This window comes from Colobus angolensis, unplaced genomic scaffold (genome assembly GCF_000951035.1).
Source record: "Colobus angolensis palliatus isolate OR3802 unplaced genomic scaffold, Cang.pa_1.0 Scaffold10, whole genome shotgun sequence".
NCBI classification, from domain to species: domain Eukaryota; kingdom Metazoa; phylum Chordata; class Mammalia; order Primates; family Cercopithecidae; genus Colobus; species Colobus angolensis.
The window spans coordinates 7,420,973-7,442,495 of record NW_012110919.1 but is presented as its reverse complement, the minus strand read 5'-3'; the positions used below and the strand labels follow the sequence as shown (position 1 = coordinate 7,442,495).

The window sequence follows — 21,523 nt, the reverse complement described above, 5'->3', positions numbered from 1 at the left end:
GCCTTGGCCTCCCAAAGTGCTAGGATTGCAGATGTGAGCCAGGGTGCCTGGCCTGCAGTTTCATTCTTTTCGTTTATTTGCATCTTCTCTCTCTTTAGTCTACCTTATTGGTGTTTTCAAGAGAATCAGTTTTGGTATTGTTCATCTGTTTTGCAAAATAAATTGCTGATTTCTGCCCTTATTATTTTTGTATACTCAATGGACATAGTTTCTCTTGATTAGCTTGGCTTTTCTGACATATTTTTTAGTCATCTTTATTAGGCTCTTCTCCCATGACACTCCCCTGTTTTAAACTGCAACATTTCCCAAACTTTTGTCCCCAGCACCATGCTTGGACTTGACAACAATTTCCATTTTAGACATCTCCAACCAATGCCTCTTTCCCACAAAACCTGCTCTTCTTCCATTGCTCACTCCAAGTCAGTGAGAATGGTGGCTGAGACCACAAACTTAAACTTGAGTCAGGGCTCCACCACTTACTAGTGTGTTATCTTGAATAAACTAGCCAATATCCCTGTGCCTTAGTTTCTTATCTTTCTTAAAACAGAATTACTGGCAGTATTAAATGAGAAGGCCCCAAAAGTGCTAAGAACAATGTCTTGCACACAATAAGTCATCAACCATCAACAAATGTTAACTCTTGTTATTTATTTATTTATTTTTTTCAGACAGGCTCACTGTCACCCCGGTTTGAGTGCAGTGGCGTGCTCATGGCTCACTGCAGCCTCAATCTCCAGGGCTCAAACAGTGCTACCACCTCAGCCTCCCTAGTAGCTGGGACCACAGGCACACATGCCAGCACACATGTCCCACGTTTCGTATTTTTTTTTTTGTAGAGACAGGGTCTTGCTGTGTTGCCCCTGATGGTCTTGAACTCGGGCTCAAGTGATCCACCCATGTCACCCTCCCAAAGTGCTGGGATTACAGGCGTGAACCACCATGCCCGGCCTTAACTATTGTTATTTAATAGCATTTCCAGTATGTTAATCACTTAGTAATCTTTGCCTCTTCTTAATTTTCACTACCTACTTACTCAGACCCATCTCAAAGTCTGCCTCGCTTGAGCTCACCTCTAAAATATCTTCTAATTATATCCTGTGTCCAATGTTCTAATCTCAAAGAGTGATTCTCCCTTCAATATCTGTAGTATCATTTCCTCTGGCCAGGTATGGTCGTTCACACCTGTAATCCTAGTCCTTCGGGAAGCTACGGCAGGAGGATTGCTTGAGCCCCAGAGTTCAAAACTAGCCTGAGCAATATAGCGAGACCTCGTTTCTACAAAAAAATTTTAAAAATTAGCCGGGCTTGGTGGTATATGCCGGTAGTCCCAGCTACTTGAGAGGCTGAGGTGAGAGGATTGTTTGAGCCCAGGAGGCAGAGGTTGCAGTAGGCCGAGATTGTGCCACTGCACTCCACCTTGGGCAACACAGCGAGCTCGTCTCAAAAAATAAAAATAATAATTTCCTCTTATCTTCCTGTTCCTTCCACTTTCTCTTCAGTTCTTCCTCCACACTAATATCACTGATTGTTCTCTAAAACAGAGATCTCATCCTCCTACCTCCAGCTTAAACAGCCTAAACATTTAACAGATAAAGGGAGAAACTCCTAAGCCTATAATCAAGGCCCCCAGCTGCGTTTCCTACCTTATCTCCTCTCACCTGGTCCCTTCCTAAACAGACTTCCATGTCCCAGTCATTCGGCTCTATTCATCTAAATGTACCCGATCGAAATCCTGTCCCTTCCTCCCAGCTCAGGCGCCACTGCTTGCTTGGAACCTGTCCAGTCTCCAGCTGGAAAGAGCGTGTCTGCCCCTTACTTTCTGCAGCACTTTGTTTACTCATCCATTATTCACATATTCTATGTCCCTACAATCCTTGTCGCAGAGCATTGCAAATATTTGCTGGGTTAGATTTGTTGAACTAAAAATTACAGCACACATTCTTAACTGAAAACTTCATTAGCTCTACCTTGTTTCAAGACATACCTATTCCTACTAGGCATATTCCACACTGGAACAAAATCTATTTCAAAAGTCATGGAACAGACATCCTTAGACAAGAAAATACTAAACTGTCCAAGAAAAACTGAGTTCACTTTATAAATCAAAGTTCTTTGTTTACATTTAGCACAATGTCTTTGGTGCCTCTCTCCTTACCTAAACATTTTCAATTACAAAGCATATCTCTTCCAGAAAGGCGTCTTCTCTCTCCTTCCTTGGAATTCTTTGATATCTGCTATAACCTGCTATAGTAATCATATTAGGGGCCTTCTGTACAAAAATGCTTCAGCTCTTCAACTATTACCCTGAGGATTCTGATCAACCCTTTCCAATCATGATAATAGGAAACTGGCCAGCGTCACTTAAAATGTATAAGCCAAGTGTATTTTTTGTCTTCCTTCATTACATCTATAAGCATACATGAAAGAGGTTTGTTGTTATTTTGAAAGAAAATTATTTTCATCAGTTTAAAAGGGATGTTGGCCAGTGTGGTGGTACACCTGTAGTCCCAGCTACTCCAGAGGCTGAAGTGGAGTTGAACCCAGGAGTTCAAGACCAGCCTGGACAACATATTGAGACCCCATCTCTAAACTTAAAAAAAAAAAAAAAAGTTCTTAAAAAAATAAGTCTTGAATTCTCAGTATGTATCAATTATATTGTCTAGTTTTAAAAATCAGAAAGTATTATTCCTCTACCATATTTTGTTGTTTACCATTCTCGAAATTGCTATTTTCTACTTTTGCCACACTCAATTGCTCTTCTCACAGGAAGAGTAATAATATTTTAAAAGGCAAAAAGTTGTTTTTCCTTAGTCTCATGGGTCCAGCCACAAACAGAAAGCCCCAAGTCATACAACCTGTCAGCCATCCGGAATACCAGCTTGTCTTTCTTTTTTTTTAGGGTTGTCTTCTGAATGGCTTCAGAAAAGAGAACAGGTCCACCTGGTGAAATTAAAACTCTAAGCAGGTAGCCTTTAAATGCAGTAATTTCTGATGCAGAATTCTAAATATAAACTAGGAACCTCTGGTCTGCAGTGCTTCTCAAATTGGTTCCTGGACTGCGTAGTATCACTAGGAACATGAAAAAAGTTTTTGGGCCAGGCATGATGGCTTATGCCTGTAATCCCAGCAATTTGGGAGACCAAGGCAGGCGGATCAACTTGAGGTCAGGAGTTTGGGACCAGCCTGGCCAACATGGCAAAACCCCATCTCTACCAAAAATACAAAACTTAACAGGGTGTGGTGGTGCATGCCTGTAGTCCTAGCTACTTGGGATGCTGAAGCTGGAGAATCACTTGAACCCAGGAGGTGGAAATTGCAGTGAGCAGAGATCACACCACTGCACTCCAGCCTGGGCAACAGAGTGAGACTGTCTCAAAAAAATGTTTTTATCAGGCCCTATCCCACACCTACTGAATCAGAAACTCTGGGAGTGGGGCCCTGCAATCTTTACTTTAACTCACCCTCTAGGAGAGTGAGTGCTAACTATGAGAACCATTCGTCTACAGTAGTTACTGAGAACTGAAGAAACGAGGGTGTGCACGTATCCCAACTCCCAGAGATTCTGATAACGTGTCGAATCACTGTAGACATGAACCATCATTTACTGTTGGGAGTGTTGGGCTGGAAAAGGTATCTAAGACAAGGGATCCCAAAGAACCCCCAGCCAATAGTGCTCCATTGCTTTCCTAGGGGGTTGCCAAGGCCTGTACCAATCAGGTGGCAGAATTCCCAGTAAGGAGAGAAATGAGAGGCCACTTATTATTCACAAATACCTACTGAACTCTACAGAAGCTCTGTGTTAGATTCTAGGATTATAGTATAACAATCCCTACTGCCATGGATTTTACTGTAACCAAACCATTTCTTTTTATTCTATTAATTTTAGAATTCTGCTGCTCTAATCTTAAGACTTTCAGGAAATGAGGTGTTTTTATCTCCCCACCAAAAGATTAGTATTCCTGATTTTAAACTTTCCTAATACAACATTTGCTCATTGCTTTTTGCTTACTATTTCTAGCTTCTCTTTTCCTACCCGAGCTGAAACTGCTAAAGATCAACATGACTATAGCTCAATTTCTTGTGACGGGAATAAGGGCTGGGAAAGAGACAGAAACCCAATTACTCCAAGCATATGGTCACTTCACGACACCCTACCCCAACCCCACTAGGAAACCAAAGCAGCAAGATGGCAATCAAAACCTCTTTGGCTCCACCCTTATGAAGGGACCCTAAATCCCAGCATGTACAGCTCCTGGCACAGAGGAGGTACTCAGCACACACTAACCTTGACAAGCAAAATGACCAGCTCAGATGATCGTGAAGGCTTGCACTTACCTTTCTCAGACTTCTCTTTGTGAATTCATTTAGACAGTCAATAATTACTGAGCCTCACTTGTACACCAAGCCATGTGCCAGATGCTGGGGACACCACAGTGAACAGGATTCCATTCTGGTCTCGAGGGCCCATAGTTTAGTGGGAAAGATTGCCTGATATCAACAGGCAATCATAATACAAAGTGCCACGTGCTAGATGCAATGGTACCCAAAGAGCTGCAACTAACTCGGGGTAAGCCACACTGTGGGGCACAGGATACAGACAGGGATGATGAGAAAAGCTAGAATTAGGGAAAGAGGGAGTTTGCACTGGGTCCACCTTTTCTTCAATCCTGTCCCTAGGATCCTTTCCACCTACACTCAACATATTCAAACAGTAACACCTTAGTCAGTGAGTAATGATCTGTGGGTCTCAAGGAGGAAATACTGATTTCTCCATGATAGCAAGTGACGGTCCTGCAAGATTCTAGTGTGTGAATGAATAATGAAGGTGCTGCCTAGTATGGAGAGTTCTGTAAGATAAAGCAGCTAAGTCTTCATTATTTTTTAACCAAATGCCCTGGATTCTCCTTTTTCATTACAGAACAAGGAGCTTGATGATGATTCATAAAATGATGCAAGTAATTTTTCTATCCCAGGATGGGGAAATTGTTCACTATTTTTATTTTCACTGTATGTCAAATGAGCTGCTACATTAACTAGGAGGATGAATATTTTAAAACCTTGTGTGGACTTTTATAAATAATTTTTTTTTTTTTTGAGACGGAGTCTCGCTCTGTCACCCGGGCTGGAGTGCAGTGGCCGGATCTCAGCTCACTGCAAGCTCCGCCTCCCGAGTTTACGCCATTCTCCTGCCTCAGCCTCCGGAGTAGCTGGGACTACAGGCGCCCGCCGCCTCGCCCGGCTAGTTTTTTGTATTTTTTAGTAGAGACGGGGTTTCACCGTGTTAGCCAGGATGGTCTCGATCTCCTGACCTCGTGATCCGCCCGTCTCGGCCTCCCAAAGTGCTGGGATTACAGGCTTGAGCCACCGCGCCTGGCCATAAATAATTTTTATTTTCATTTTATTTTAAATAGAGATGGGGTCTGTGTTGCCCAGGCTGGTCTCAAACAATCCTCCCACCCTCAGCCTCCCAAAGTGCTGGGATTACAGGTGTGAGCAATCACGCTGGCCTAAAGAATGATTTTTAAAGTTTTGCCTTTTCCTTAATAAATTTCCTGTTTTCATAGACAAATGAAAATATGCAAAACACTTCAAGAACTTAATTGTTCCACGTATGGGTGTCTGGCATGAGTATGCCATTTCTGCCTCAATGAAAGTGTCTGCCTCTGAAGGACGTGCAACCCCATTAACATGAACCCCCTTTGGACATTTAACATTTTAACCCAACACTGGGCAAAACTCACCGTTACCTCTGCAGGATTTAGAGAAAAAACCATCCCTCAGAAGTGTAATGTTTAAAAGTTCATTTCCAAACGCTCACCTGGAACAGCGTGCTTGGCCCTTGCAGCCTGGCAGGACTCAGTGGAGCAACCGGACTAAGGCTGCTCCAGAAATGTATGCTGGAGAGCAGCGGACTCGGAGTCAGAAGCAATCCATTTGGTGTCTGGGAAATAAAGCAAACAGACTTCTTCATATAGGTTCACCTGACTCAGGCCGTGATCAACAGAGCAGCAGAGAGAGGTTAGGTAGGCTAGGCATGGACCAGGAAATGACCTTACCATCTCAGGAAAACTGGCAACGTTATTTCTGTGGGGCTGTTAACAGTTTAATTTTAATTTTCTTTTCTTTTTGAGACAGTCTCGCTCTGTTGCCCAGGCTGGAGTGCAATGGTGCGATCTTGGTTCACTATAACCTCCACTTCCTGGTTTGAGCAACTCTCCTGCCTCAGCCTCCCGAGCAGCTGGGATTACAGGCATCCACCACCACACCGACTAACTTTTGTATTTTTAGTAGAGAAGAGGTTTCATTATGTTGGCCAGGCTGGTCTCGAACTCCAAATAATCTGCCCACCTCGGCCTCCAAAAGTGCTGGGATTACAGGCATAAACCACCAGGCCAGCTGGCTAATTTTCTTCAATGCTAATTTTATTAACACTTTCATAAAGGAAAAAGGTATTGACACATTACCTTCCCTAAACATGGTGGAAAATTCAAGTTTGTATCAACTTTCATCCGAATGGTTTGTTCAACTTGTTCCCCTTCCCAGATTAAACAAGAAGAATTAGTATACAAACAAAATGGGATCCAATAAAGGGGCTTTAGTTCTTCTTATCTATATTTTCCTGTTTTTCTACAGTGGACATCTATTACTTGGGTTACAAACACACGTCTTTAAATGGTCTCCATGTCAATAGCTGTTAAGGATTTGGGACTTGCTGTTAAAATACCCTGTAGTAGCCTCTTTAGAAGCTCTGCGCCGGGTTTTCCAGATTCCATCTGGATGTGGGGTCGATGAGAATTCATTGCCCTGGCAATGGTTTGGGTGGGGGCAGGGAGGGCCCTTTCTTGTCAGATTGGGTGTAAAGCCAAAACCCTGGGTTTCCCAGGAGAGTTCCAAGGACTGCATTTGCTTGCACACATGCAGCAGGAGTTCTCGCCTGCAGGCCAGCTGGAGGGCAGAAGAAACGCCCGCCCAGCTGCTTTCTGCATGGCTTTTATTCTCAGTGGAGACAACTCCCCGGCCCAGCGTGGTTTTGTACCTTTGGAGACTAGAAGGAGTCCTTCAGTGGTTTTGTGATGTCAATAAGGTGCTTTGTGTAAGAAGAACCACAGCAAAGGCGCCAGCCTTTCAGATTGCACCATGCTGGATGCTAAAGTGTTATTTTTTCCTAGAATTGGCCTCCATGGCGTCATTAATTACCAACAGCATTTGGCTTAAACCTAAATTGAAAGGTCTGCTCTGTTCAGCAGAATGGAGACAAACATCCAAAGTTCCTCAAACTGTGAAGCTGCTGAAATGTAAACACATTTATACCAAATTATTTGAGTCGTTGGTTCCATGGCATTTCCTACATACTCAATGACCTATGAGGTTACTAGAATAAATACATGTTTTGAATAAGCTTCCCGTTTGTTCTAGTCCAAGGCAATTTCACAAGCATGCCAGGCCATCTGGCCTAACAGTTAAAACTTAACGGCTCAGCATGAGCTCTGCCAGGGTTCCAATCTCAGAACCACTACTTCCCAACCAGGTAACCTCAGGCAAGCCACCTAACCTCTCTCTGTCTCAGTTTCTTCATCTGTAAAATGGGGAGAATAAAAATGTCCACATTACAGGGTTGTTGGAAGATTAAATAAGCTGATCTACTGCAAGCTCTTGTAAGATATGTGCCTGGTATCCAGAAATGCTCAACAAGCGCCAGAGGCGGTTAGCTGGCTAGGTACGCTAGGTACTTCATACATGTTTTTGAACGAATAAATTGGTAATTAATTGAAAGCATACATGACATACTTACTAAATGTCTTTCATCTATGTGAGGGAGAAATTCTCAACTGTCTACAGAGAAGGACTTAATCCTCTGAAACAGACAAACTGAACTGAGTCAGCCTGGACTTGGAGGCTACTCTCAGTTGTGTTAGGCTCAAGGCCACAAGCTCAGGTGTTCTGAAAACTAATATTTGCATGTTACTCTGGAGCAAGGTTGCAACCACAATCTGTCACATTAACATGTAATAACCAGTGTGTTCAAGGCCTAGTTTATCCATCAATGAAGGCTCTCCAAGCTCTAAAGAGACAATCTTCTAAACCACAAAACACAGCTATCCTTCTCTCCTCCATGGCCATCATATACCCATCCTTTTTAATCCTCTGAGCAATGTACAAGGTCTAGAATTTCTATTTCTCTAGTCTAAAATGTATACCCATGTCTGGATTTGAGATGTTTGGACATTTGTTTCTAAGGAATACAGGATGTACTCAGACTACAGTAGCCTTCTGTTTCTCATCTTTAATATGTCTGAAATGTCTTCTATAATATATGCAAATAAACACTGTAAAATGACTTCATTCCCTCCTCTTCCTTCTATCCCTGAAGTTCTCCCTGAAAATCCTGTGACCTTAAAGAACCATGTGGTTTCTTTGTTAAGGAAAGTTCCTACAACGCCTGCCCTGGGTTATCTCCGGGACAGTGTGAGACTTCACAGCCTCTCTCCACACACTCCAGGAGTCAGGCAGAGTGGGCTGAGCCTGAGGGCCAAGGGCTAAGGAAGCCACAGCAAAAAGCACTGTCTTCTTTCCTTCCCCAAAGACAGTCTTGTTTTAAGGAGCATGGCAGATAAGGAGCTCCTAATCCCGTGGCAGCCGGGAAAGAGAGTGAGACCCTCATCCCAAGATCCCCTTTTCATTTTCCCCACTCAGTTCATCTTCCACTTCCACTTCCACTTCATAACGTCTCCTAAAAAGGCTGCACATCTGAGCTCGCCAGGGTGAGCTGGCATCCAGGCATGCCCACCTGTGTACCCTTGGCCCGGCCCTCTACCTCCTCTTGCCTTCCTCTGCCCATCAAAATGCCACCTCCTCAAAGGACGCTTTCCTGATCTCCCCTCAACCAGATGGGATTTCTTATTTCTGAATCTTCGTAACACTTTGTGACCATTTTTTTCTTAACATTTAACATGTTCTGCCTCATATTACGGTGACTGGCACATTTTTCTTGTACCTCTTTCCATAGCCTTTAAGGTATCTGCTCATCTTTATTCCTCCTGTACTACTCAGCTCCTAAATACTGATGAACTGAAGCCATCCACAGCTCTAGCTGGGTCCCCCCTGGCTTATCGCTTGTTGGGCATCTCCACTTGGGTGCACCACTATACTCAAACTTCATGAAGCTCAGCACCTTCCCACATCAGTGTTTCTTAAGACTCTTCCCCTTCTGTCAACAGGACCACCATGTATACACTGCCTCAACAAATACTGACCGAGAGTGCAAACTGTGTTTCAGGTGCCACAGATGAGGATCAAACAAGACATAATCCCTTGCACATACAGCCCCATCTACCACCCGCATCCCAGTCCCCACCGTGCAAAATACCTTTCAGTAACTGCAAGCTCTGGACATAGCTTCTGGAGGCATCTCCAACTGGGTCTCCTGTTTATCCCTCATTTCCATTCCTGCTGCATCCAAGCCCCTATCACCTTACAGATGGCATTCCACAACAGCCACCCAGACCAGTCCACCTGCCTCTGGTCTCCCCATCTATTCTGTACCCCATCACCAAATCAACCACCCCCAAACATGAGTTCACTCAACATTCAGTCACAGTTTCAGAAAGGATGTGATGTCCTCCTTAGCCCCAACAGAAGGTTCCCCATAACCTGGCTTCATACACTTGCTAACTTCTGAGGACTAAGCTCTGATTTTTTATCTTGCCCAAATTCCTACACAGGGGTGTAGGGAGTCATGCCCTACAAACCGTAAATTCTCATCAGGTGGGTTTCATTTGACCCTATATATGGTGACTTACTTTTCAATCTGACTCTGGCATAATATTATGAGACAAGGAAAAAATATTTAACCCCAAAATACATTTCCTTGCCATACCTTGAAATTGCCTGGCAATTTCATGACGTCTCATGCCTCCCTAAAATATATAAAACCAAGCTGTACCCCGACCACCTGGAGCACATATTCTCAGGACCTCCTGAGGGCTGTGTCACGGGCCGTGGTCACTCATATTTGGCTCAGAATAAATCTCTTCAAATATTTTACAGAGTTTGACTCATTTCGACACTTCCCTCCCTGAACCCTCTTACTTGGTTTGATGTGTACTGAGCTTTCCTTATATGCATGGAGGACCAGGCATTCCAACCCACCAGTCCTTCAACGCTCCCTCGGAACTTCCCTGACCACCCAGTCCAGCCCACAGTTCCCTGGGCTACAGGCCCTCTCTACAAGTGACCTCATCCATTCCCATGGTTTCACCACCCCTTGCATGTTGATGACTCCCTAACCTCCTCTCCAGCTCCAAAACACTCTCCCTCTCCAGATGCAGCTGGACTTTTCCACCCGAATGTCCTCCAGGGTCCTCAAACTCAACATGGCCCCAACTGGACGTTTAGCCTTTTCCCAGGGAGCTTATTCTTCCTCCCATGTTCCTCACACTCAATTCTGGCTCTCCCCACTCCTTCCACCCAGTCAGTCACCAAGTCCTGTTGACAGCGACCCCTCCCACCATACAGCCTTAAATACTCATGGTCTTTTGCCTGGAATATTACAATAGCATCCTACTTGGATCCAGCCTTCCCCCTCCCAATCTTGCCAACAGGGTGATTCCTAAAACAATTCAGACTGTCACTGATAACCCTTCAATGCTTCCTACTACTATACCTCCCCTAATCACAAAGCTATTTCAAGTATCTATGCCTTGCCTCAAGCTGTTCCTCTGCCGACCATGCCTTCCTCTCCCTGTCTACCAGAAAAAGTATCCTGCCACAGGGCTGATCCTTCAACACCCTGAACCAGTGGTCTCATCCCCTCCAGGAAGCCCTCTGGACATTCTTCCTCCATCTCAGGCAAAGTTAATACCTTCCTCCTCAGGATTCCTTTTGCAACATGGTATTCCTTTTGTATAGCATCTGAGATACTAGATGAAGTGACTTAAGGTAAGTTATGAGCTCCTAACTATCAGAGACTATTTTATCCATGTTTGTAGCCCCAGCTCCCAACACAGCAGCTTACACATGATGGGTACTCAGTTCATGTGTGTTGAACTGAACTAAACGATCTTGCCCCTCAGCTCCTAAGGCACTTCTCTGCACTGCATGTTTGACTCTTGCCAAGGGCTACTGTGTGTGTGTGCACGTGTATGCCTTGTTGTCATGGCTAGGTCCTAAGGTCATAAAAACAAGCAACTGTAGTTTTGCTTCCTTTCCAGGCTCTGTTATTGCTCAATAATTATTTGTTGATTCTAATGCGATTTTTTTTTCACTTATACCTCTAGCAGCTGTTTATTTATTTATTTTATTTATTTTTGAGACAGAATCTCACTCTGTCGCCCAGGATGGGGTGCAGTGGCACAATCTTGGCTCACTGTAACCTCTGCCTCCCGGGTTCAAGCGATTCTCCTGCCTCAACCTCCCGAGTAGCTGAGATTACAGGCGTGCACCACCATACCCAGCTAATTTTCTTATTTTTAATAAAGATGGAGTTTTGCCATGTTGGCCAGGCTGGTCTTGAACTCCTGACCTCAAGCTATCCACCCACCTTGGCCTCCCAAAGTATTGGGATTACAGGTGTGAGCCACTGCGCCCAGCCTCTAGCAGTTAGTTTCCAATCCAAACAAGTCGAAATTCCTTGGCCAGTCCTCCATAATTTCACACCACCCTAAATTATAACCCTATGTTATATATTGCCCCATATGCTGGACAGCAACCTTAAACTCATGAGAACAGGAACGGTGTCTATCCTGCTAACCTCTGTATCTCCAGGTACCTAAGCAAATGCTTAGTTTTCAATGATTATCTCCCAAATGAATGAATACACGATAAACATTTGTTCCTGGACCGATTAAAGAAGAGGCACAAGTATTTGCTGATCACTTGATGTGGTGATCTGAGATACCGGTAAGTCACTTGGGCTTTAAGAAAGTAAAGGACAGAGAAACAAGATATCTATTCAGCAGGTTGTGCCCACAAATATCTGTAATCCTAAGCTCCCACAGATGCCAACAGAATCCATGACAATGCTACCTTGAGGTTAAAAAAAAGTTCTCAAATAAAAGGTGACTGAATCTCTGGAAACCCCTAAAATTGTCTGAATTCAAGTGAAAACATGGTTTTAAGGTCTTTAAAAGGGGAGTTAATCCCCCTGACCCTATGGAAAAGCAGACAAAATGGAGACTCCCATGGGGGCCTAAGGTAGCTATAGAAAGGGGCAGGAGAGGAAGCAGGCCAGAACCAGGGACATTAGGAGGCAGAGTAATGAAGACTGGGGTGGCTGTGGCAGTTTCTTAAAATAAGACAATAATGAAGTTTGCCACATTGATTAACTCTTTTTTTTTTTTTTTTTTTTTTGTGAGATGCAAGTTTCGCTCTTGTTGCCCAGGCTGAAGTACAGTGGTGTGATCTCGGCTCACCACAACCTCTGCCTCCTGGGTTCAAGTGATTCTCCTGCCTCCTCAAGCTCCCAAGTAGCTGGGATTACAGGCATCTGCCACCACACCTGGCTTTTTAGTAGAGACGGGGTTTTGCCACATTGGCCAGGCTGGTCTCGAACTCCTGAACTCAGGTGATCCACTCGTCTTGGCCTCCCAAAGTGCTGGTATTACAGGCATGAGCCAGTGCACCCAGCCCAATTGATTCTTCCTTTCATGAAAGACTTCTCTATGGCATGTGATGCTGTTTGATAGCATTTTACCCAGAGTAGAACTTCTTTCAAAACTGGAGTCAATCCTCTCAAACCCTGCCGCTGCTTTATCAACTAAGTAACGTAATGTAATGTAAAGTTATGTAATATTCTTAGTCCTTTGTTGTCATTTCAACAATATTCACAGCATCTTCACCAGGAGTAGATTCTATCTCAAGAAACCACTTTCTCTGCTCACCTGTAAGAAGCAACTCCTCACCCAATCAAGTTTGATCAACAAATTGCAGCAATTTGGTCACATCTCCAGGCTCTACTTCTAATGCTAGTTCTCTTGCTATTTCCACCACATCTGCAGTTCCCTCTTCCACTGAAGTCTTGAACCCTTCAAAGTGATCCATGAGGGCCGGAATCAATTTCTTCCAAACTCCTGTTAATTTTGATATTTTGACCTCCTCCCATGAATCATGAGTATCCTTAACAGCATCTAGGGTGGTGACTCCCTTCCAGAAGGTTTTCGATTGACTTTGCCCAGATCCATCAGAGGAATCACCATCTGTGGCAGCTGTAGCTTTATGAAATGTATTTATTAAGTAGTAAGACTTGAAAGTCAAAATTACTCCTTGACTCCTGGGTTGTAGAATGGATGTTGTATTTGCAGGCATGAAAAACATTAACCTTCTTGTATATCTCCATGAGAGCTCTTGGGTGACCAGATGCATTGCTAATGAGCAGTAATATTTTGAAAGGAATCTTTTTTCTGAGTAGCAGGTGTCAACAGTGGGTTTAAACTATTCCATAAACTGTATAAACGGATGTACTGTCGTCCAGGCTTTGCTGTTCCATTTATAGAGCACAGGCAGAGTGTATTTAGTAGCACTGGCTTCAACTTAAAGTCACAAGCTGTACTAACAAGACTCAGCCTGTCCTTTGAAGCTCTGAAGCCAGGCATGGACTTCTCCAGCTATGAAAGTCCTAGATGGCATCTTCTTCCAATAGAAGGCCGTTTCACCTACAGCAAAGCTGTTTGATGTAGCCACCTTCATCAATGAGTGTAGCTAGATCCTCTGGATAGCTTCCTGCAGCTTCTCCATCAGCACTCGCTGCTTCACCTTGCACTTTTATGTTATGGAGATGACTTCTTTCCTTAAACCTCATGAACCAACCTCTGCTAGCTTCACACTTTTCTTCTGCAGCTCCCTCGCCTCTCTCAGCATTCAAAGAATTGAAGAGAGTTAGGGCCTTGCTCCGGGTTAGCCTGAAAGGAATGTTGTGGCTGGTTTGATCTTCTATCCAGACCACTAATATTTTCTCCATATCAACAATCAGGATGTTCCACTTTCTTATCATTCATGTTTTCACTGACGTAGCAATTTCATTTCCTTTAAGAACTCTTCCTTTACATTTACATATTTAACTGGCATAAGAGCCCTAGCTTTCGGCCTGTCTCAGTTTTGGACATGCCTTCGCCATCATCATTCTAGTTCTGGATTTAAAATGAGAGACGAACAGCTCTTGCTTTCTCTTGAACACTTTATAGGCCACTATAGGGTTATCAATTGGCCTAATTTCAAAATTGTTGTGTTTCAGGGAATAGGGAGACCCAAGGAGAGGGAGACACACGAGAGCAGTTGGGACACGCACAACACTGATTAAGTTTGCTGTCTTATCCGGGTGTGGTTCATAGTGCCCCAGAACAATTACAACAGCAGTATCATAGCTCACTGATCTCAGAGCACTAGAACAGACGTAATAGTAAGGAAAAAGTTGGAAATGTTGTGAGAATTACCAAAATGTGACATTGAAACATGGAGTGAGCATGTGCTGTTGGAAGAATAGCCTGGCGCTGATAAGACTTGCTCGGCGCCGGGTTGCCACAAACCTTCGATTTGTAAAAACCACCGATTATCTGTGAAATGCAGTAGAGCAAAGTACAGTAAAATGAGGTATGCCTGTAGGAGGTGTAGTAAGGTCCCCGAGGGAATGGTAACCACGTGACACAGGCCACGCCAAGGCTCCCTTACTTCTCCCCTTCTTCCCGCCATGTTTCTAGCTGGAAATAACCAACCTTGGGAATTGTACGTTCAGGGCATCCAGTTATTACAGCACACACAGCTTTCATCTCTTCCAAAGCCCACCGCTAAGCAAAGCTTACATACAGCCCACAGATTACCAAATATTGATTTGCACACAGCATCACACCGCACACCACATCCCCAACACACAGAGAGAAAAGGAGAGTTTCTGGGACAAAGTGCTCAGGTAGGAGGAAAACCACTGAAGCCTTGCCACTGCCTGTGGAACACCCTGAACCCCACAGTTGTCCTTCACTCCTGAGGCCGAAAGGAATTCTGCAGAACACCTGGCTGTTGACAGCCACGCTGTTTCTGGCTGTCACTTGGAAGGTGAACTACTAGGGCTGGTGCTGGTGGGTGGGTTTCTGGAGCACCCCCTGAAGCAGCTCCCAGGAGAGGGAATCAGAGAATCCAAATCTGATGCTGACACATACCCTAAACCTAAACCACTCCCAGCTTCAAGACATCCTATCTGATCTCAGGGAGACCACTTGGGTGAAACCCGCTGCAAGAACTCAGCTCTGAATGAGTACCACACCCCTGACTCCCGCCCCGGCCCCTCTGGTGTCTCCCTCATTGCCCCTTCTCTCTCTCCCTGTTGGCTACCCATGGCCATGCCAGGAGCAGAGCCCACACTCTGGGACATGAGGGAAGCTCAAGGTGGGGTCTGAGTCCCGAGGCTCTGCCATCTCCCAGTGTAGCTGGTGACCCGAGTTCTGCGCAGTTTAGAGGACTGCCTGGTGCCCCTCCCACTCCTTTGACCTGAGCCAGGTCCCTTTACTTCCACTCTCCTGTCCTGGGTCCAGACCCTGTCCCTTGCCTCCCTCCCCTTGGGATTATCTCTGGGCTTCCTGGCACTAAACCATCAGGGCCCCACCCTCACAGCTTGGCTGAGGACCAGGCACCCTCACTGCCTCAGGCACAGGTCCTCTAGTAAAGATCCTGGCTTTCCTATGCCTTCCCACATGATTTCAGGCCACGCTGGTGGCTTCTGGCTCCTGGCCGTGCCCTTTGCATCCATTCATTGGGCATCCACCCTTGATCCTTCTCTCACGCCCTCAGCCCCACCAACGGGAGCCATCCCTCCATCCACATTATCCACGGGGCTGGCTGAGCTGACTTCCTCTGAGACAGTGCTGGCATCTGCCTCACTCTGTTCTGAGAAGGTGATCCAGGCTCCCAGGGAACACAGACACGTAAATCAGAGCTGGCCCAGGCCTGGCTTCAGACCCTTCTCACCCTGACAGTTGTAAACACACAGGAGGTCGGGGGAGGAGATGCTCAGATCATCGACCCCTGGCCCTGCCTCTCATGTTACTCCCCTGAGCTACGTCAAGAGCTGCTGTTTCTGAGCCATTTGCTCAGCAGCCCTTGGTCATTCGACAGCCTTGCTCAACTGGAAGATGCCTGATTTAAGAGCACGCATGCTCATTCTGATCTATTTCCTGATCCCCTGGCCCTCCCCTCTGTGGTGGCGCGTGTCACCACCAGCTCACAGCTTGAGCTGTCATGAAATCCCTGGGCAGAATTCAGTCCAGCGAAAGCATGAAGAGGAAAGCGGCCCAGAGCTGCTTTCAGGTGCTCCATGGACGGCAGTATCACTGCCTTCTTGCAGCGGGAATGCATTTCATCTGAGAGCATGAATTCTGGAGGCAGACATTGGATCCAAAGCCACCTCTACCACCTATAAGCTGCGCGACTCTGGACGAACTAGTTTACCTCTGTGCCTTGTTTATCTCAGCTGGGAAATAGGATGCTAATAATAGCACAGGTTGAGCATCCCAAATCCAAAAATCCCCAAATCCCAAATCCTCCAGAATGTGCAACTTTCTGAGTCCTGACATGACACTCCAAGGAAATGCTCATTGCAGCATTTTGGATTTCAGATTTTCAGATGTGGGATATTCAACTGGCAAGTATCATGCAAATACTCCAAATCTGAAAAGATCTGAACTCTGAAACACTTCTGGTCACAAGCTATTTTGGAAACAGGATGCTCAACCTGTATCCACATGACAGGGCTGCTATGAAAAACAAGGCAATGCATGTAAAGTGTCTGGAGCAGTGCCTGGCACACATGGGGAGCCCGTCATATGCTGCCGTGGCTGCTGCTGATGACAACAGGGACAACTACGATGAGATGACAGAGGCAGGGGACGGGTGTAGCTCCACGGTTAACAATGCTACCAGGTGTCACTAGCTCACAAAGCCTGGACATGATCCCATTTTCCACATGTGGTACCTGGCCCAGAGAGCAACCGCCCACAGTCCCACTCCTAGGAAGCAGGGTAGCCAGGAACTGAATCCAGGTCTGTGAGCCTAAAACAAATACTCTTTTAACCTCTGCCACTAAAATTGCATCCAATTTTCAAGGGGAAGGAGAAATACGGTTTCCCAGCGCCTACTACGCCTTTGTGCTGCAATTGTCAGCTGGACAAGAAAGAGCATCTGAATATTTGATTTAAAGGAAAAGGGGGCTTTCTCCTTGGGACTAATAACAAGGAAGGTTTTTTGGCTCTGCAAGCTTGCTTTCCTCTCCCCAGTGCTATGGCCCGGGGCTTTCTCAGAGCAGTGCTGCTTTCAGCGAAGCAGCTGTCTGGTGTGGCCCCTTTGTTTCTTATTACCTATGCTATGACCACAGCTCCACACGGACAGATGCGATGGCGGCGGTATCAGTTGACATCTATTTTCTTGTTAACAGAACACAAGTGGTTCCTTATTAAATGCCCCCAGAGAAGATTCTGCCATAAAAATTTCATAAAGCCCAAGCTCCTCCTGAAATGTAAACTGGCCCGCTCAACTTTCCCTAGGAAATCGCTGGTGAGATCTGCTTTGTCGGCCAGTGTGCATGTTCCACCTACGGTCACTTTAGGCCCCGAAAAGCAAGAAACCAATCAAGCATCCCACTAGAGTCGACAAACCAAACGCTGTCTTGTGTGCATCCCTTGGTCTGAGGATGGAAAAGCAGGTTCCCTTCATACTGACACAGTGACCTTGGTACAAGTCATAGGATTATGGGACAGAAGGAAGTCTCTTTAGTTGCTCTTCCTTTTTTGCTAAGCCACTGAGGCTGGTTATGGCCGGGATGACAGGAATGACTCTTACCTGTGCGGTGAAGAAGGCTGGGGTGAGGGATCCCGAGGGGAGGGCTGGGCTGTTGAGCGCGATGGAGCCAATGTCGGTGCCGGAGAGCACCAGCGGGGGCGCTGAGATTTCCAAGCCTTTGGGTTTTTTGGCCTTTGGGGGAAGAGATGGAGACTTGGTCTTGGAGCCCGATGACAGGTTCAAGGGCTCCAGGGAATCGGAGTCATGGCAGGCGGCCTCCAGGAAGAGGCTTCTGTGTTCAGAAGGGAGGGGTGAGTTGGGGGACAGGGACGGGGACCGAGATGAGAAGGGTGAGGCGGATGAAATACTGGCAGTGTTTGGCAACATTAAAGAGGAGATCTTGGCCGAGACGGATGAGGCCAGGAAGGCGGACGCCGCCGCAGCCTCTGACGTGGAAGGCAGGGACACCACCGGCCTGGTGACGTGTTTGTCGGTTTTATTGGTCACAAACCTGATCACAGTCCTGACTTCTTCCACGGGGGGGCTGTCTTCGGGCGGCTCCTCCAGCTTCTCTGTCTTGATGGCCTTGAAGGCATCTGGTGGGTTCTGCAGGGAATTAATGGTGAAGGACGAGTACAGGCCTGAGTGGATGTATTCGTTGCGGCTCGTGCTTTTGAGGGCGGCCAGGCCGTGTTTGTGGGGCTCACGGCCCTCGGGAGACGCCTTGCAGTCGCTGTCCTGCAGCAGAAGGCTCTCCCGGCTGATCTCCACCGCGTGAGGATCCATCTTCAGGATCTCCGGGAAAGAGACAAACTTGTACACAAACTTCTGCCCGATCACCTTCTTGATGATGTTCTGCAAATACAAAAGTAGACACTGAAAATCTGAGCGCACCCAAGAAACCATGTAAGAGCTCATGATAATGGTAAATGTCACTGGCAGAAGCACCAAAATGTTCCTGATTTACATTCTTGGCTAAGGAGAAGTGGAAGGAGGAATCAAGTTGGAAGTAGGAGAATCAGAGGTGCGTTCCAGTTCTGCCATTACTAGGGTTGTGATCTTTGGCAAATTAAGTGCCCCTTTGAGTTTCTTTGTCTGTAAAGTAAGGAAGATGATGATGATGATGATAATTATTACTTCTTAGACAGGGTCTCACTCTGTCGCCCAGGCTGGAGTACAGTGGCGCGAACGTGGCTCACTGCAGCCTCGACCTCCTGGACTCAAGCGATCCTCTTGCCTCCACCTCCTGAGTGGCCGAGACTACAGGTGCATGCCACCACACCCCGCTAATTTTTATATTTTTATTTTTTGTAGAGACAGCATCTCACTTTGTTGCCCAGGCTGGTCTCAAACTCCTGGACTCAAGCCATCCCCCAACCTTGGCCGAGTGAGGATTATTCTATGTAATAACATAGTAACAGTTGCCATTTATGAAGCCCTTATTATGTGGATGGGATTTTTCATACCTTATCTCTTACAATCTGAACAGCAATCCTAAAAGGAAGGTGCTGTGATTCCTATTTTAAAAATCAGGAAAATAAGCTTAGAGTGCTTCCGTAACTCACACAGCCACCTGGTAGGAAGTGAAGTGGTAGAGGCAGCATGTCCTTAACCATAACACAGTATTATCTCACCTACCTCTGGGAGTCAGAAGAATTCAATGAAATAATAATGAGAAAGCATTCTGTAAGCTGGAAAGCATTATAAAATGCAAGTTATCATCATCAAACACTACAAGGTTTTCTTAATTCACTTGGCCATTTTTTTGCTTTCTACTTTTTTGCCAAGAAAGCTACTGGAGGAGGCTGGGTGTGGTGGCTCATGCCTGAAATCCCAGCATTTTGGGAGGCCAAGGCGGGCGGATCACCTGAGGTCAGGAGTTCAAGACCAGCCTGACCAACATGGAGAAACACTGTCTCTACTAAAAATCCAAAAATTAGCCAGGCGTGGTGACGCATGCCTGTAATCCCAGCTACGTGGGAAGGCTGAAGCAGGAGAATTACTTGAACATGGGAGGCGGAGGTTGCAGTGAGCCGAGATTATGCCACTGTACTCCAACTTGGGCAACAAAAGCAAAACTCCATCTCAAAAAAAAAAAAGAAAGCCAGCCACTGGAGTAAAATCGAATTGTCTACTTTGGATATCTGTGACATTCATAGACAGTATTTTTAGTTGCTAGTGTCTACTTCTGGCTCTTCAGTTCATGGTTCCAGCCCTCAAACATTAGGATATAAATGAAAAGCAATAATCATTGCAAAAGTTTTTGCAGCCCTTTGGGAGAAGGGACTTTATATTAAAGGCTGTGCTGTTCTTGAGGTTTATTAAATGGATACCTTAATTCCCTGCCGAACCCACTGGGTTCTATATTTACCTACCAAATGCTTGCTGTGTGCCTTGCCCTATGGATGAATCTTGGGGTCTGAGGGGCTGAGAGAGACAAAGATGGTCTCTCTCAAGCACAAAAACCCAGCACCATCCTATGGGAAAAGGATTCTGTTTCCTTAGAAACTCTTCCACCTAAAACCTGGGTGTGAGTAAGGAAAGATCATTTCGAGGAGAAGAGCTTTAGAAGCAGCTCGGATTGAGTGACTGTCTTCTGTACCCGGGGTTGTACGTAAGCCACCTCATTAGATTCCCACATTAGCCCTGATGGAGGTGGAGGGTGTTACCCTTCTGAAACAAACAAAATCCCAGAGATGGGGAGTCATTTGCCCAAGAACCACCAAGATCGACAGATTCTAAAGCCTAAGCTTTTTCACATTCCCACACAAATTTAGGAGGAGAGAATCAACTCCCAATAGACATGAAATTCAATGAATGTTGATGTCCCTTTTGAAATCACAGTGTGGTTCTAAATACACGTGTTTGCCTGCCATCCTTTACATCATGACATTCTGATTTGCCTTTTTCCCCCTTAAATGATGGAAGCAAAGGGCACATTTAAGGGCCCCATTCAGCACAGGAGATCCCATGCACAGAGTCGTGGAGAGACCTCACTGAGCACCGGCATGCAGGCCGACGCCGGGGGGGCACCTCAGAGTCAAGGCCAAACAACAGTTCCAGTGGCCGCGGCCACCCTGGCTGCATCCTGGAGCTCCCACCTGCAACTTAACCCGCAGAGTCCCACTGACGCCAGCGACCTCACACTCACACTGCTCCTCGAAGCTGAACAGCCCTTAAAAACCTTCAGAGAAATTTGGGGAACTCAGATGTTTTCCACCTGGGCTTTGTTAGCAGCGTCTCTGCCAAGTGCCCTGGGTCAGAACATGCCTGGGAAAATCAGCTCCCAGCAGGAAATAAATTAAATAAGGGTGTCATTGGACCCACCTGACCAGGGTCAGTTCCCATTGAAAAGAAAGTGTGCTGACCTCTGGTGTGTTAATGCTTCCTTTGCTAAAATTCTAAGGTATTTTTAGTTTTAGCTCATCATATTTTCCTCTCTGGGGAAAAAAACTTTCATTTTTTTTCCCTCAGCGAGTTTGAACACTCATCTAAACTGAGTGAAGTTTTTAGAGCCCAAATAATTACACAAAAGAAGAGACAAACTTCTATAAACATTTTATTTAGAGCCAAAATAAAAACACAGAAGAAAAATGATCTGAATCATTTATTCTAACAAGTCTTAAAAACTGTTTCTTTTTTTCAAAAAAAAAAAAAAAAAAACCGGCCGGGCGCGGTGGCTCAAGCCTGTAATCCCAGCACTTTGGGAGGCCGAGACGGGCGGATCACAAGGTCAGGAGATCAAGACCATCCTGGCTAACTTGGT

The 21,523-nt window shown here is 45.7% G+C and overlaps 1 protein-coding gene across 1 annotated transcript in view; it reads right to left on the bottom strand.

Moving 5' to 3' along the window:
- ELK3 (ELK3, ETS-domain protein (SRF accessory protein 2)) overlaps positions 1–21,523 on the bottom strand; it is a 47,573-nt gene that overhangs the window by 4,553 nt on the left and 21,497 nt on the right. The window contains exons 2-3 of the mRNA XM_011934265.1: positions 17,818–18,612; positions 5,819–5,941 (exon numbers count right to left, since the gene is read on the bottom strand). Coding sequence (XP_011789655.1) covers positions 5,819–5,941; positions 17,818–18,612 — 918 coding nt within the window. The remainder of the gene's footprint in view (positions 1–5,818; positions 5,942–17,817; positions 18,613–21,523) is intronic.